At 40.1% G+C, this 15,757-nt stretch overlaps 1 protein-coding gene across 3 annotated transcripts in view; it reads left to right on the top strand.

Moving 5' to 3' along the window:
* The window catches only part of MCM8 (minichromosome maintenance 8 homologous recombination repair factor), a 40,009-nt gene extending 25,829 nt beyond the window's left edge, over positions 1 to 14,180 (top strand). Inside the window, exons 11-19 of one of the 3 annotated variants that reach the window (XM_075596005.1) lie at positions 1,956 to 1,986; positions 2,418 to 2,558; positions 4,183 to 4,324; positions 5,317 to 5,512; positions 6,918 to 7,137; positions 7,611 to 7,820; positions 11,209 to 11,285; positions 12,624 to 12,813; positions 13,603 to 14,180. In XM_075596005.1, coding sequence (XP_075452120.1) covers positions 1,956 to 1,986; positions 2,418 to 2,558; positions 4,183 to 4,324; positions 5,317 to 5,512; positions 6,918 to 7,137; positions 7,611 to 7,820; positions 11,209 to 11,285; positions 12,624 to 12,813; positions 13,603 to 13,695 — 1,300 coding nt within the window. In that variant the 3' untranslated portion in view covers positions 13,696 to 14,180. The remainder of the gene's footprint in view (positions 1 to 1,955; positions 1,987 to 2,417; positions 2,559 to 4,182; positions 4,325 to 5,316; positions 5,513 to 6,917; positions 7,138 to 7,610; positions 7,821 to 11,208; positions 11,286 to 12,623; positions 12,814 to 13,602) is intronic. The other 2 variants (XM_075596003.1, XM_075596004.1) reach the window with 2 other exon arrangements.
* The last annotated feature ends 1,577 nt before the right edge of the window (positions 14,181 to 15,757 follow it).

The raw sequence follows: 15,757 nt of genomic DNA on the forward strand, positions 1-15,757 counted from the left end.
GTAGTGGCTAGAGAATTGCTACTAGCATATGAATGGTCATGGGTCCGATTCCTGCATGTGTAGTATATAAAATGTATTCACTGTTGGGCTGTTATTCGTCAGAGAAGGGTCATGTGACCCTCCTCTGCGCTCAAAAGTCAAATTGAAAGCAGCGCACGTGGACGCAGCCTGATGAAGCAGGGAGAGGAGAGAGCTATAGATGCCGGGTAAGTCAATAAAGCATTGAATGTTATTTAAAAAATTAAATAAAAAATCCTTGGAGATGTTTATAAATCGGGAGCCACACTCAGACTGCGTTATTGTAGCGGATTGTGCTATGTTATTGTAGCGGATTGTGCTATAACGGAGTTGAACTGTACTGTACATGTGAGCACTTTACTTTTTAAATTGGTGTTTCTTAATTTAAAATTTGGCTTTTAAAATGTACTTTATAAAATCATAATAAATTTTACAGATTAGACTGCATCTATTGCTTTCATTTTCCAGTAGACACTCGTGTAAGGAGGAAACAATGCAGAAGTTGTTCTGAAGTTGCAAGGAACAGGACTGAGTTAAAAAAAATGATAAATCACAATTTAAGAGGTCCCTCAAGAATGTTTCTTGCATCAATACAGAGCAGAAACCTACTGAAGATTTCACAGTGAAACATGAGATCAGGATGGAAAATATTAAATAATTTTATGTGTGTATGTATGTATGTTCGATATGTATATATCCCTCCCTGCCCAGCTTCTAGGGAGATTACTGTACATCAATGTACAATATTTGAAAGCTCAGCATAGATTACCTTGACAAAATACACAGATTCCCAACAACCTCTGAGAAACCCCAACCATTACCACATAATATATATATGGATATAAGTGTCAAAAGGAGTGCTAGTGGTCGTGGCTAAGTGTATACAACAAAAAACAAAAATGCCCAAAGCTACTTCCATTGTGACAAAAATATACAGTGCAATACCTATATATCTCTTGTAAAAAGGGTCATTTAGTTTAACCCTTTGGCCAAAGCGTCTTAAGCCTGCTGCCATTTACAAGGCATGTAGATTACCTTGACTCATTGCTGGATTCAGGCGGCTGGGGGCGATAAGGTAGCAAGTGTGAAAATAATGGGCGCCAGGAACTTTTGTAGTACAACATCAGACTTTATTCATGTCCCGCCCCGGGACACATCACACACAAACGACAGCGTTTTACTATTATTTTTTTTAGTTATTCATGAATACTGTGCTTTAAGTACCCGCTCTTAACACTCAGAGGTGTATCTGCTTGGTTGCTTTACTTGCATTGGCACAGGCCCCCTTCTGCTGAGTAACATCCATTATACCCCGTTTAACCTGGGCCCCTACTGGGATCCCGGCTGGTTCTATGCAGGTGAAGATTGTACCCCTTTACTGTTTGGGAACTGCCAGTTCCACACTGAGGCAAATACTTGTATGGATCTGCAGGTAAAGCCAATCCGCCGAAACCCGGGAACCCTCTGTCTGGGACTCACTGTGGCGTGTCGTTTTCCCCTCTCTGGGACCTGCTGGATTCCGCTAGCCATCTTCTGGGATCCTAACTTAAAGGGCACTGTCCCTATCTATAACATATACATGGGGGGCCTGGTGTGTGCTATGACTTTATGAATATATCCCTTTCTACTCTCCCTGAGGCTCCTCTCGTCCTCCAGGAACCAGACCCTGCAGAACCTTTCTCCTATCATAAATACTCTTTGTGACGTCAGGATCCCTATAGCAACACAGGGTGGGGCCTAGTATACACCAACCTACTAGTAACTCTTTAAGAGCGGGATCTATATCCCTGATGTGTGATTTAAGACAGTAAGGCCCGTATTAACTAATTGTGGCTTCTTAAATAGCATCGCTTAATACATATGACCCTAGATGTCTTTTTTTTGTAGTATGTATTTGAGAGCTCTGGGTAAATCATATTTTCATTTTCTTATTTCAGCTCACTTTGCCCCACAATATATGGCCATGAGGTAAGATACAATGCATTCCAATACAGAAGAATGAACACCCTTCTCTAAGTACCTAGTTCTAGATCCTTGTGCTATTGGGCTAGTGAAATTTGGCTCTTTGTTGTAGAGACTAATGCTCACAACTCTGCATAAACTTCAGCATTAAACAGGTTAATTGTATTCCTTATTAGCTGTACATTTAAGCCTAGCAGCCTGTTTGATAAAGCACAACAAATATCACAGAGTATAAAATAGACAACCACAGAACAACTTCAGACTTAAGTATGAAATCAGGATGAGAAGCTGAAAAGGGCATGTTGGATTAAGTGAAACTTTACATTGTTTTTATTAAAGGTCACGTAGTGAAAATATAACCGGTTTAATAAGCCGTTTTATGTGGAAATCTCAATCACTGTGGTTGGTAAAATGTACTTTATTTTGTTCCTGTACAGGTTGTCAAGGCTGGTCTGTCATTAGCACTGTTTGGTGGCTGCCAAAAGTATGTGGATGACAAGAATAGGATTCCCATTCGAGGGGACCCTCACATACTTGTGGTTGGAGATCCCGGTTTAGGAAAAAGCCAAATGTTGCAAGTATGGACTGACTTCTTACTACTACTCGTGTCTTTACTAAACAGACCATGAGAGCTCTTGCTGACCATTTGAGCTATTGTTAGAAAAATAAGAATGTAACTTTCCTTGTGGTTAAGCTAGTCCAAAAGGGAGTGGTTTCTGCTTCTCCATGGCCCAGCGCTTCTATTAGTAACCAATTCCACATTACAAGGAAATTGGGTCGTGGGTGGTATTGGGCAGTAGCTAAATCTGCTAGCCAGAAGTAACCAAAAACCAACTGTAATGAAAATGGTGGGGAATATTAAGTATTTTAATCAATCTGGTGCTTTAGGGGTTAATGCGGTTAGTTTGACTTACAGATACAAGATATTGTTTTTGACAGGTCAAAACCTTTCCTTGGTCTTTGCTGATCTACAAAGAGAGCTTAGGGGGATGGTATTTGGGAACTAAGCTTGTGTGGGTGTGGGATATGTGTTTCTATTGGCTTAGCCAGTAGGAAAGTTACTGGTTCTATATTGATCTTGATGTCTAATATTTCTTCTAACCAGTCCCTAACCTTGGTCCACACCCGTACTATTTTTTTTTTTTTTTTTATTTTTTTTACTTCTGCACATATTTTCAAATCCAGTTATTTCTTTGAATTGCAGGGCTTGTGTGATCAGTTTTATAAAAGGTCTTACTTGCATATATTTATAGAAGTCTTGAGGTGGTATAGAGTATTTCTCAACTTCCTCTGCAAAATCCATTATTTTCTCCTTTTTATAGTACGTCCTGACCTCCTTTATGCCTTTTTTTCCCCATTGCCTAAAGTGGGTTTTCCCCATTCCAGGTTGGACGTTCAGATTTCCCAACAGTGGGATCAATTTAGAGGGAGAAGATGTTAGGTCATGTTTGGTTTAAGACGCTCTCCATATCTTTCATGAGTAATTTATTGTATTACAGGACGGTCGATAGGTATTACATTGGTCTTTGGTGAGCGCCACACTCGCTTGCAGCGATATGTTCCCAGAAAGGGTTCTTTCATCTCCACCTATCTGTAGTGTCCTGAATTTGCGTGCCACATTATTAATTGTTTCAAGTGAGAGGCTAGATAGAACTTCGTTACATTCGGTACTGCTAATCCACCTGGTTCTGTTGAGGCCATGAGTATTGGCTTTGCTATTGTTGGCCTCCTTGTTCCGCCAGATAAATTCAAAGCATTTATTTTGTAAGTCCCTCAGATTCTTATAGGGGATCGGAATAGGGAGAGTTTGGAAGCCATAGCGTAGGCAAGGTAATATATTCATTTTCAATTAACATATCCGTACCAGTCACGACATCTGAAAATCCGGCATCTCTTTTTAAGCATTGTCACATTATGATTTTGCATGCTAAATAGCAATGTACCATGAAAATATATGATAAAATATTCTATTCTTAATGGAATTCCGTTCTCTTTTTTTTCCCTACATTTATTGTTTGCTCTGTACACCGGGGCCTACACGGCACTGCATAATTAAGCATGTGCTAAATATTCAACTCCAGCACAATGAGAGAAAAAAGAGATGCCCACGTTATTTCTTTTATTCGCCATTAGCCGAGTGTCTTTTTTTTTAAATCTGGAGAGAAGACTTTGTAGTTGTGAAGTGTTTGTGCTTGTTCACAGGCAGTGTGCAATGTGGCACCGCGAGGTGTTTATGTTTGTGGAAACACCACCACCAACTCTGGCCTGACTGTGACATTATCCAGGGACAGTGTAACTGGGGATTATGGTTTGGAGGCCGGTGCTCTGGTTCTCGGAGATCAAGGTAACTATATTTGCAACTGTACTTGAAAAGACCTAGTGCACTAAATAATCACATTTTAATTGGCAAAGGATTACAGTTAGGGCTCCTCATATTAACTCTAAAGATTAATGTTCCGGTTTCACAAACATTCATTACACGGAAAATGGACAATTTATGATTAACTCTCTTCTACTGTACATTCTACTCCCACTTCCTACTCTGCATCAAATTCTCATGTTACAGACCATACTGTAGCTAGTCAATAACCTACAGCAGTGGTTTTCAACTTTTTTTTGATTAAGGAACCATATGTGAAATTCTGAAGAACGCCAACCCTCTCTAATAGCTTGTCTGAGATCAGATACATTTGTGAGGAACTCCAACGCTCTCTAATAGCGCATCTGAGATCAGATACATTGTGAGGAACCCCAACGCACTCTAATAGCGCATCTGAGATCAGATGCATTGTAAATTCTTCTGTATCTGGTACAATTTTAAAATTACCTGAACATTACAGGGAACCCTTTAGGGATGTCCGGGGAACACAAGGGTTCCTAGGAACCCTGGTTTAAAAACACTGGTCTACAAACTGTTCCCTTTTTCTATTTAGAGATTATTGTATCGATACCATTTCGCAGTTTCAAAATGTGAATAAATAGTATTTAGGGTGGCCTGAAAGTTACAAACACAAACGTGAACTGCTGGGGAAAGAATACCTTCTTGTTTTTTTGGGTTTTTTTGATGTATATATTTCGACTTGCTACCTTTTATCATTTGCCAAACTTTGCTTTACGATTTGGACAATTTGTGGCACTTTTTCCTCCTTAAACGTAAATATTTTAATTGTGATGTACTTTTATTAACAGATGGGGTAATGGCCATATTTCTGAGATGTCTGATTGTAAGCTCTTGGTGACAGGGTCTCCCTTTTCCTTAGGTTGTCGTTTACTTGCTGCCCTTATCCCCATTGTTTGTCCACGCGCAGCATCTTCTGTTCTTTTGTTTTCTTGCAGGTGTTTGTGGAATAGATGAATTTGATAAGATGGGTAATCAGCACCAAGCTCTGCTGGAAGCTATGGAGCAGCAGAGTATTAGTCTTGCCAAAGCTGGCATTGTCTGCAGCTTGCCAGCCAGGACATCCATCATAGCTGCTGCTAACCCAGTGGGGGGGCACTACAACAAAGGCAAGACGGTGTCAGAGAATTTAAAGTGAGTCTCTCTTGGCCACAGTGCCACATAACAAATGTGTGCGGATATTTTAAAGTGCATTAACTGGGCAGAAATGATGTGGAGGTGGAATGACTTAAAGTGGATATCCCCAGAATAAAACTGCTTATGCTTCCTATATTGTCCATTCTGGTTGTAGAAGCTAGATGCTGAGCAAGTCATGGGTAGAGTGACACCCAGTGGTCAACAAGTATATGCTTTAGTTGAACAAAAGGGAAAGGACGAGGGTATCCGTAGCTCCTGAAGGTTTAAAACACCGCGTCACATGAGCCAATAGGAAGCCGCAGCGGATGACGTCACTGCTTCCTATTGGGGCGCAGGGGCTTTGAAAAGCGGCCATTATGTGTACCCCAGCTAGCGAGCCGGAGCGACTACCGCCAAACCCTACGGAGGTAAGTATCTCGGGAAGCAGGGAGTCCCCAGAGCCGAAATGAATGGGGTTCAGCTCCGGAGACCTCATGCTTCAATCCTATGTAAAAATAATAGGGGAAAATGGCCAGTTTGGATTGCCGCTTTAATATCTAGTCCAAGGAGATGGACAATCTTGTTATGAGGAGAGGCTAGCTAAATTAGATTTATTTACATAAAAAAGAGGCGTCTAAGAGGGGATATAGCTATACAAATATATCCGGGGACAGTACAAGGAGCTTTCAAAATATCTATTCATCCCAATGTCTGTACAAATGATACAGGGGCATCCCTTAAGGTTGTAGGAAAGGAGATTTCACCAGCAACAAAGGAAAGGGTTCTTTACAGTAAGGGCAGTTACAATGTGGAACTCATTACTAATGGAGACTGGCGGCAGATACAACAAATTTGTTTAATTTTTTTTTTAAAAAAGGCCATCTTTTTAGAAAGGAAAGGTATACAGAAATATACCAAATAAGTAAATATGGGAAGGATGTTTATCCAGGGAGTAATCTGATTGCCAATTATTGAAGTCAGGAAGGAATTTATTTTTCCCCTTATGAAATATCACTGGATAGTATGTCGCTGGGGGGTTTTTGTTTGCCTTTCTCTGGATCAATATACTGTAAGTACGGATATAGGATAAAGCATCGGTCGTCTAAATTTAGCACAGGTTGAACTTGATGGACGCATGTCTCTTTTTCAACCTCATCTACTATGTAACTATGGAATTTAAAACGTAGAATTAAGTTGCATAAAGCCAGTAAGGCTGTTATTGATAATAAATTATTTGTACAAGAATGTTGGCAACTGAAGGTGTATTAATATAGATCAATACGCACACATATAAACATACATGTCAGTAATTATACACAGCATTTTAAACTTACTGCACACACATACATATAAATATTACGTTAAGGTACACTCCATACAGCAGAGAGAAGTTTAAGATGTCTGTTTTCATTGTTGGTTACAGAATGGGAAGTGCCTTACTATCACGGTTTGATTTGGTGTTCATCCTGCTTGATACCCCCAATGAAGATCATGATCATTTGCTTTCAGAGCATGTGATGGCCATGAGAGCTGGGACTAAGGGACTATTACGCAGTGCAAACGTAACTCGCTCAAACACCCAAGACTCCAACACCTCCATCCTAGAAGTGCCTTCAGAGAGGCCTTTAGGAGAGAGGCTTAAGGTATCCTTGAATATACCCTATTATTTCCCCTTTCCTCTTGTTCTTTTATGTAGTCTTGAGAAATCTGGAGTATAACTTCTTTCAATTATTTCAAAGTAGAATCTAGTTCCAGCAACCGTTTTTGATGCAGATTCGCTGTAGGTTGTGATGCCTTTTAGTGGTCCAATATTAGTTCTTCATACTGCAGATTAAGTTATAGTGTGCAGAGCTTTAGAAACCTTATAGGTGTATTCTTCAAATGTATTCATACGCCTGTAGAAGAAACATGTGGTTTCAAAACCTCGGTATGCTAATTTTGGTTTGCTAAAAGGTACGACCGCCACTAATCTGCAAACTAAAATCTATGACTTAAAGTTAAACAGGTTTCCAAAAGCATACAAGACATTTGGGAACTCCTTTTGAATTTTTTTTTTATTATGAAGGACTAATGATTATTCAATAACCATTATTTAAACGTGTCTGCTTTTCCTTAGTTCCGGCCTGGGGAACATCTTGATGCCATACCACACCAGCTGCTGAGAAAATATATTGGCTATGCTCGGCAGTATGTTCATCCAAAGCTGTCCCCGGAGGCAGCTCAGGTCCTTCAGGACTTCTATCTTCAACTGAGAAAACAAAATCAAGGCATAGACAGCACACCTATTACTACGAGGCAGCTGGAGTCTTTAATTCGACTCACAGAGGTACAAAATGAAGTGGTGTTTTAACATAAAAATATCTAATCACAATTATTACCACAAGGAAAAATAACTTTGTAAGCATAGATTTATTAATGGTTGCTGAATGCTTTGTAACCCATTTCCATGTCAATATGAATATTTCACCTTTTTTTTTTTTCTTTATCTGTATCAGTTATCACTTCACTTTTGTTTTTCTTCCTAAGTAGTGTATTAATTTCTGGCCTTTCACTATTCTGGTTGTTATTTTTGTTTCACCTATATTTATTTATTTATAAAATGTTTTACCAGGAAGTAATACCCAAACACCAATTAAGAGTTACCTCTTGTATTAAAGTGTGTCCTGGGCATAGATATACAGTATAAGTCTAGTTATTGCATCCCATCTACAGTGATCATCTTTCCACCACAGATCATTCATTAGTCTGTAAAGGAGTCTGGGAAATATCTTGACTTCAGTTTCGTGTGTGTGTGTGTGTGTGTGTGTGTGTGTGTGTGTGTGTGTGTGTGTGTGTGTGTGTGTGTGTGTGTGTGTGTGTGTGTGTGTGTGTCATTCAAAATCATCCAAGAGACGCAAAAGCAGAAAGTTACAGTACATGAGTTTACAGGGTAAATGTAGATGAGCCGGGATCAACACTCCAGCTCAAAATCACATGTACAAGAAAAGGAAAATGCACAGCATTCCATCAAATTTAGAAATGAGCGACGTTTCAGAACAAGCAGAATCCAAACACGAACCGGAGCACAGCCTCGCCAGTGCAACATGGGACACAGGAATTACTTTCAAGGATTTATTGGGTTAAAATAACATAGGGACAAAACTCTGACATGTTTCACGCTCAAGGCGCTTTATCAAAGAGTAGTTTGTCAGGAAACATAAAACTCAGTTATAAAGAAAAAACTCCACAGTTGTATCAACTGTAGCATATAATGAATGAGCTTTCCAGCCAATCACAGAAAAGATGTACTGAGTGGCAAAATGTGAACACAATGAAGTGGAGTGTTAATCAAAGCATACAGACACAGATAAAAAAAAATTATTATTTTTAATTATTTTTTTGTCTGTCTGTATGCTTTGATTAACACTCCACTTCATTAATTGTGTTCACATTTTGCCACTCAGTACATCTTCTCTGTGATTCGCTGGAAAGCTCATTCATTATATGCTACAGCTGATACAATTGTGGAGTTTTTTTCTTTATAACTGAGTGTTATGTTTCCTGACAAAACTACTCTTTGATAAAGCGCCTTGAGCGTGAAACATGTCAGAGTTTTGTCAGGACTTTGTCCCTATGTTCTTTTAACCCAATAAATCCTTGAAAGTAATTCCTGTGTCCCATGTTGCATTGGTGAGGCTGTGCTCCAGTTCCTGTTTTGATTCTGCTTGCTGTTTACTTACCTGGAGGCACGCCATTCTGGAGACGCTGCAAAGGTCTGCATATACCTACTCTGACGCCTCCCTCCGGCACCTGTGGAGTGAGGCTGCATGCTCAATGGAGGGGCTGCACAGCTTGTGAACAACCTGACTTTCACAGCGGGAGTGCATTTACATCCACTTTGCGGTTAGGAGCCCTGCTATGAGCTAGCCCGTACGACTGGGGATTACATCTTTCCTTGGAGTGACGGATGACCGCACGGTGAGCCCCTTCCCTGCTACTGCCGTGGCTTTTGGCCCATGGGATCCTCTGAGCGAAGTTTTCGTGCTGACGCAAGGGTTTGGATTCTTGGAAGCAGTCAGAGACTTACCTGTGGTCCGTGAGTAGCAAACTACAACAGTCTTGTGCTGAACGAGATCAGCCAGTTGTTACTTAAGCCACATTATATCTATTTCTATAGAGACATTACTTTATATGTATACACTCATCCAATGGCCTGCACTCCTATCTTGAGACACAGGTGAAGACCTCATTTAGATCTATTTATCTGTTCTACAGCACGTCCAGTGATACACCTTTTTAGTTTTTTGGAGCACCGGACTAATGTGTTTTGTATAGTTCATTACCTTCTACGTTTCAGAACACAGTCCTTTGTCAAGCTCATAACTCACAGTAGTCTACACTGACTTTTTTTATAGAGCGGGAAGGAGGTCAATTTTGCGCCAAAGCGCAATACGTCTGATCTTACGGTGGCCCAGAGCGAGTGATCAGATGTTTCAATCCATATATGAAACACCAAAGGAGTACAGCAGCGTCCCCAGCAAACCGCGTGACCACCGTTGCTAGCGGTGTAAGCGTCTCGGCACCAATGGGAAATCCAGTGCAGGGAAATGGAGGATATCATGTTGCTCCTTTCGGGCGACCGATGGCGTCCTTGACAAAAGGTGACACATTGTGTGTCCATTTACATGTCATTTCCCAGAATCCCTTGCTGCATGATAATGGTGAAAGGCAGGGTTGCAGACCTGTCTAAGACATGTGAATGTTATCACAAGTGATGTGTGTGTGTGTGTGTGTGTGTGTGTGTGTGTGTGTATATATATATATATATATATATATATATATATATATATATATATATATATATATATACACACACTAGCTGATATACCCGGCGCTGCCCGGGATTTAATGTTCTGGCTCCCCCTCTCTCTCCCTTCCACTGTCTCCCCCCTCTCTTTCTCCCCCGTTCACAGCAATACGCCCCCCCCTTCACAGCTTGTGTGTGTGTAGGCCGAGGGGGAAGGTGAGCTGCGGGTGAGGAGAAGAAGAGTGGCAGTTGGGTGACGTCATAGAGCCACCAATCTGATTGGCCAGAGGCTGAGGACCAATCAGATTCACCACATCTACCAACAACCATACAAACTTCAAATTTATATATTAAGATATATATATATATATATACACACCTCAACCTCGTTACAACGCGAATCCGCTCATAACGCGATGCAAGGGTGGCTCCCAATTTTCGTATTAATGAATACTTTACAACTTGATTATTGGTATCTTAAATACTTTATTGTACAATGGTACATTATTTCTAACGCGATCCGCTTATAACGCGATGTGATTATTTGGACCCCAAGCACAGAGTTATAAGGGGGTTGAGGTGTGTGTGTGTGTGTGTGTGTGTGTGTGTGTGTGTCACTTTCTGTTCTTCGTTAATGTCTCTACTCAAACAGCTGTTCTGTATTGGCCTTGATGCACTTTGGCGCCAAATTGACCTCCTTCCTGCTCTATAAAAAGTCAGTGTAGACTACAGTGAGTTAGGAGCTTGATAAAGTACCATGTTGGTCCGGAACATCCCTTATTTGTACTCATTTTTGTATTTGATTGAATTAATCTTTATATTTTTACTGAACATTAAGCGGGTGCTGTGGAGTTTCCTTTTCGTGTACTCTGTGTACCTATATATCTGTGTGTGTGTGTCTGTTAATTAACTTGTGTTTCCAAACAAGGCACGAACAAGACTGGAATTGAGGGAAAATTGTACTAAAGAAGATGCAGAAGATGTTGTTGAAATAATGAAGTACAGGTAATTAGACGATTTTGTTACTGTATTTTGTTGTACAAAGCTTCAAATGCTTTATAGACTTCTCTAGCATCCAAACCTTCAATTAGTAAAGTTTAAAATATTTATTTGCTCTGGGATATTCTAGATTTGTGTATTTACAAATGAGGAGTATAATTATTCCTATGATGAAATATTAGGAAAATTATATTTACAAACGTTTTAAACCTGTTGTAAACAACTGCAACATACCCAAACAGTCATTTAGTGATCCAGCTGAACAAAATAAAAACCCTCCCTTTTGCATACTTCTATATAATTTTGCTATTTTATATATATTTTGTATATATTTCCAATATATTTTCTTTCGGCAATCCCACCTAATGCCAATGTGATTTAATGGCCCTGGCAGGAGTGAGGCGCTGGCAGCCCCAGAACGTTCCCTAAGATGCCCCAGCACGTTCCCCCAGAAGCCCCAGCACTTCCCCCAGCAAGGGCGTTCCCCCAGAAGCCCCAGCACTTCCCCCAGCAAGCGCGTTCCCCCAGATGTCCCAGCCCTTCCCCCAGCCAGCACGTTCCCCCAGAAGCCCCAGCACGTTCCCCCAGCCAGCAGGAGTGAGGCGTCGGCAGCCCCAGCACATTCCCCAGCAGCCCACGCGCCAGAGGACGTTCATCTTTTTCACTTTCCAGTTTTCTTGGAGGGATGTGGAAATCCCTTCTTTCGGGACTCTGGCAGTGGGACTGTTTTACTGGAGGCTTTTTGATTTTGATCATTTACTGGGACTGTATACTAACTTGTATTTACACTTTTATTATTTTTTTTGCACTGCCCAATTGGTTTTGTATAGTTGTCGCTTACTTAATTTTTCCAATTACACAGTTTGCGAAAACATTTGCTAAGCATTAAAAGTCAGTGTGCATGTCGCATGGCCCTTTATATACTGACATGTTTGCATAATGCTTGTGAAACTGGTGAAAATTGGAAGCACTGCGCCCTTTTGAGAAATTTTACAAAGGACATATAAACATATTCACTCATCTCTAGTGACGAGAATGAATTTCAGTGTACTTGGGAAGAAGAAAAAAACATACTTTTTTTTTTACAGAACATGAATAAGTAAAAAAAAAATTTTTTTAATTAAGGTTGACTGAATCTTTCTTAGGAAACCAATTACATGAAAAGGTTATTTAACTGTTTAGCGACCCTTTAATATTTATGAATGTGTTTATTTTATATTTGATAGTTGAGTGTTGCTGCTTAATTGCAGGTTATGGTTTATAAATGCTGTTTTTTTTTTTTTATACCTACCAAAATAAGTGTGAGCCTGTCAAATGAGATTTGCTATTCTTCATTTCTTTTAGCCTGCTGGGTACATACTCAGATGAGTTTGGAAAGTTGGACTTTGATCGATCTCAGCATGGTTCTGGAATGAGTAATCGATCTCAAGCGAAGAAATTTGTTTCTGCCCTCAACACGATTGCAGAAAGAACCTACAACAATCTATTTGAGTTTCAACAGCTGCGACAGATAGCAAAGGAAGTACAATTACAGGTAGGCTTCTGAATCATTTATATCTGGGGTGTTCGAGAACTACATGTTCATACTTGGACCTTCATTCCACAGAAGAGCGTTATGTGCCGCAGGGCGTTGTGGCCTTTAGAAAATAGATTCAGATATTCAATTTCTCTAGCTTTTTTGTCAAGACCCTCAATTGAATAGAGATGGTCATTTCTGACCATGCTAGGGGTATAAAAATGATTCTGCTGCAGGGGAATTGTTTAAAAATCTTTGGACTATCGGCTCGATTTTAGCTGAAAACAATATCTCTTAACACCATGTTTAAAACACACCCATCCACAGTTGCACTCTAGAACTACATTCATTCATATTCAATGCTTTATGCAAAAAGAAAATCAAGCCCTACAAAAGATTAAGAAATAGTATGTAACTGCGTTGGTATTAGGCCTATAAGTAAAATAGTAGAATGAAATGTGTAAAGTTTGGCTCTTTTTTCATGTGAATAATTGAGTCATTATGTAGTCGATACGTTATGCTACGTCGGCGTTTGGAGCTCTCACCATTGACAAACCTTTTTGTTTCAAATGCTAATGTAAGCATTGCATGGATGAGGTTAAATACTTCTATGCGGTAATGTACAAAGTTTGTTCTTATTCAATCACCTCATGGTTTAACAAAATGAAATAAATGATGTACTTAAGTAATATCTCTTTATTTACCTCACATAGGACGTGTATTTCCGCTCTGAGGAAGGCCTGTGAAAATGAATACATTGCATTTGCATGCCTTTTAGCAACCCACTGTTTTTTTTTTGTTTTCCAGATTTCTGACTTTGAAAGCTTCGTGGGCTCCTTAAATGATCAAGGATACCTTTTAAAGAAAGGGCCGAGAGTCTATCAACTCCAAACGATGTAACTGTACTAATCTAAGCTGTTATAGATGGCACCAAACAGTGACGGTGACTGTGGTCTGTGAAGTGGGATCGTTCAACAGGAATACACAACAACTTTTACATTCACATGCATTGTTTCTAAAGATGTCTGGATTTACAAATCACTATAAATGACCTGCATGTGTCCCCACTTAATCTTAGGTGCCTAAGTTGTGTTGCTGTAACTGTAGTTGTACAAAGATTCTCCAGTAATTAGTTTTACACTAGCTGTGCTATAAAAATATTTCAAACGTTGTTGGCAGATTCTTTAAGAAAGTTATATATAATATTACTTTTTTTATTTATATTGATAATACACGATGTCATGAACTGCATTTTATGTATATTATTAAATACAAATTATTAACGTGAGTGTGTGATTTTTAAACTTTAGAAAAAGAAGTTATGATGAGGCATATACAGTAGATAATGATGAAAAGAGCATTTGTTCCATAATGGTACTTAGCACGGTAGTGCCTAGCAACATTACACCACCAACGCCAATCAATCTTTTTAGAATTTTTAACAACAAAGATATATAAAGACAAAGTGCTATGATAAAGGTGCATTTGGCATTAAACTATTTTCATTTTTTTAAATAAATTGAGACTCTGTGCATTAGCTAATTGAGGTTTTGGTGTCAATAACTTAAAGATCTCATATTAAGCTTCCATATTTGTTCACTTACCCTGGAAGAATTAGACCAAATGGCAAGATGGTTGTGTAGTAGCCATGCAATATAATCAAACACTTTGTGGCCTCACAATTGCAAAAACTTGCACAACCATGACAAGGAGGGTACAGTGAGAGGGAAGGTTCCTACAAGGGCATATATATTTTGCTCTGAGCACAGTCCCACTGCCACCTACCTGTATAACTTGTGTATCTGTGGCAGTAAGGATATGTGAGATAATGAAGTCCCATTGACTGTTTCTGCAGTAGCTTAGTCATTATTTATTGATGTGTAATGATGTTGCAACAGTTGCTTAGCTCATGTTAATAAAGTATAACCATTTTAGAATTAGGTAAACTACAATGAATCTTCAATATGTGTTACTAGAATAGATGCTAAAAAAAATCTACATATGCCCAAAAACTCAAATTTATAAATAGCAAGGATGAAGATTATTTTTAAGAATAGCATAAGTCTATTTTTAAAGATTTAAACATGAGTTCCCTCCTTCATCAACCAGAAACTTGGATTAGCTTTGATATATCAGTGTCAAGTCAAAATGCATCCTGTCTCCTCTCTCTCACGTCCTCCAGTTGGTCTCCACCAATAATTTGTTTCCAGCACCCACAAGGACAGCCACTCCCTAGACTTCTTTACTAAAAACTGTTCTGCCGAATTTCTCAATTTCTTCTTGCCCACTCTGACCATAACCTCATCTCATTTTCCCTTTCTTACATTCCTCACACTCCACTCTAGTTTCTCCTCTTTCCTCACAACCTATGTTCAGTTTAATCTTGAGTATTTGGAATCTACTGTATCTTAAAATCTAAACTTTTTATAATATCATCCTCCCCTGACCCAAAAACCTGATCACAAATTACAACTCTGTCCTTGCCCCCTCACTAGACCAGGGGGGCGCAAACTTTTTTCCCTGCGCCCCCCTGCCGGCTGTCCCCTCACTCCCGCGCCCCCCAACCCCAACTTACCCTCGCACCGGCGTAATGACGTCACGTTGCCATAGCAACGTGACGTCACATGACCTCGCAGCGTCATTTTGACGCCGCGTTGCCATGGCGACGCCGGGAGGAAGCCGCCGGAGCCACGGGTAAGTATGGTTTACAGAGGCCCTGCAGCTCCCCCGGCACTTAATTTAAGTGCCTTCGGGAAGCGCGCGGGGCCTCTGTAAACCCCGCGCCCCCCGTCGGCAGTCTCGCGCCCCCCCTGGGGGTCGCGCCCCACAGATTGCGCACCGCTGCACTAGACAACTATGCTCCTCCTATACAAACATTCAGTGCTCCAACTCCCACCCTGGCTAAAGACACATACACACTTTCTAGGCTCCTGCACTTGTTCCGCTGAATGCCTCTAGACTA

The sequence above is a fragment of the Ascaphus truei genome, chromosome 4, assembly GCF_040206685.1.
Source record: "Ascaphus truei isolate aAscTru1 chromosome 4, aAscTru1.hap1, whole genome shotgun sequence".
In the NCBI taxonomy this organism is placed as follows: Eukaryota; Metazoa; Chordata; class Amphibia; order Anura; family Ascaphidae; genus Ascaphus; species Ascaphus truei.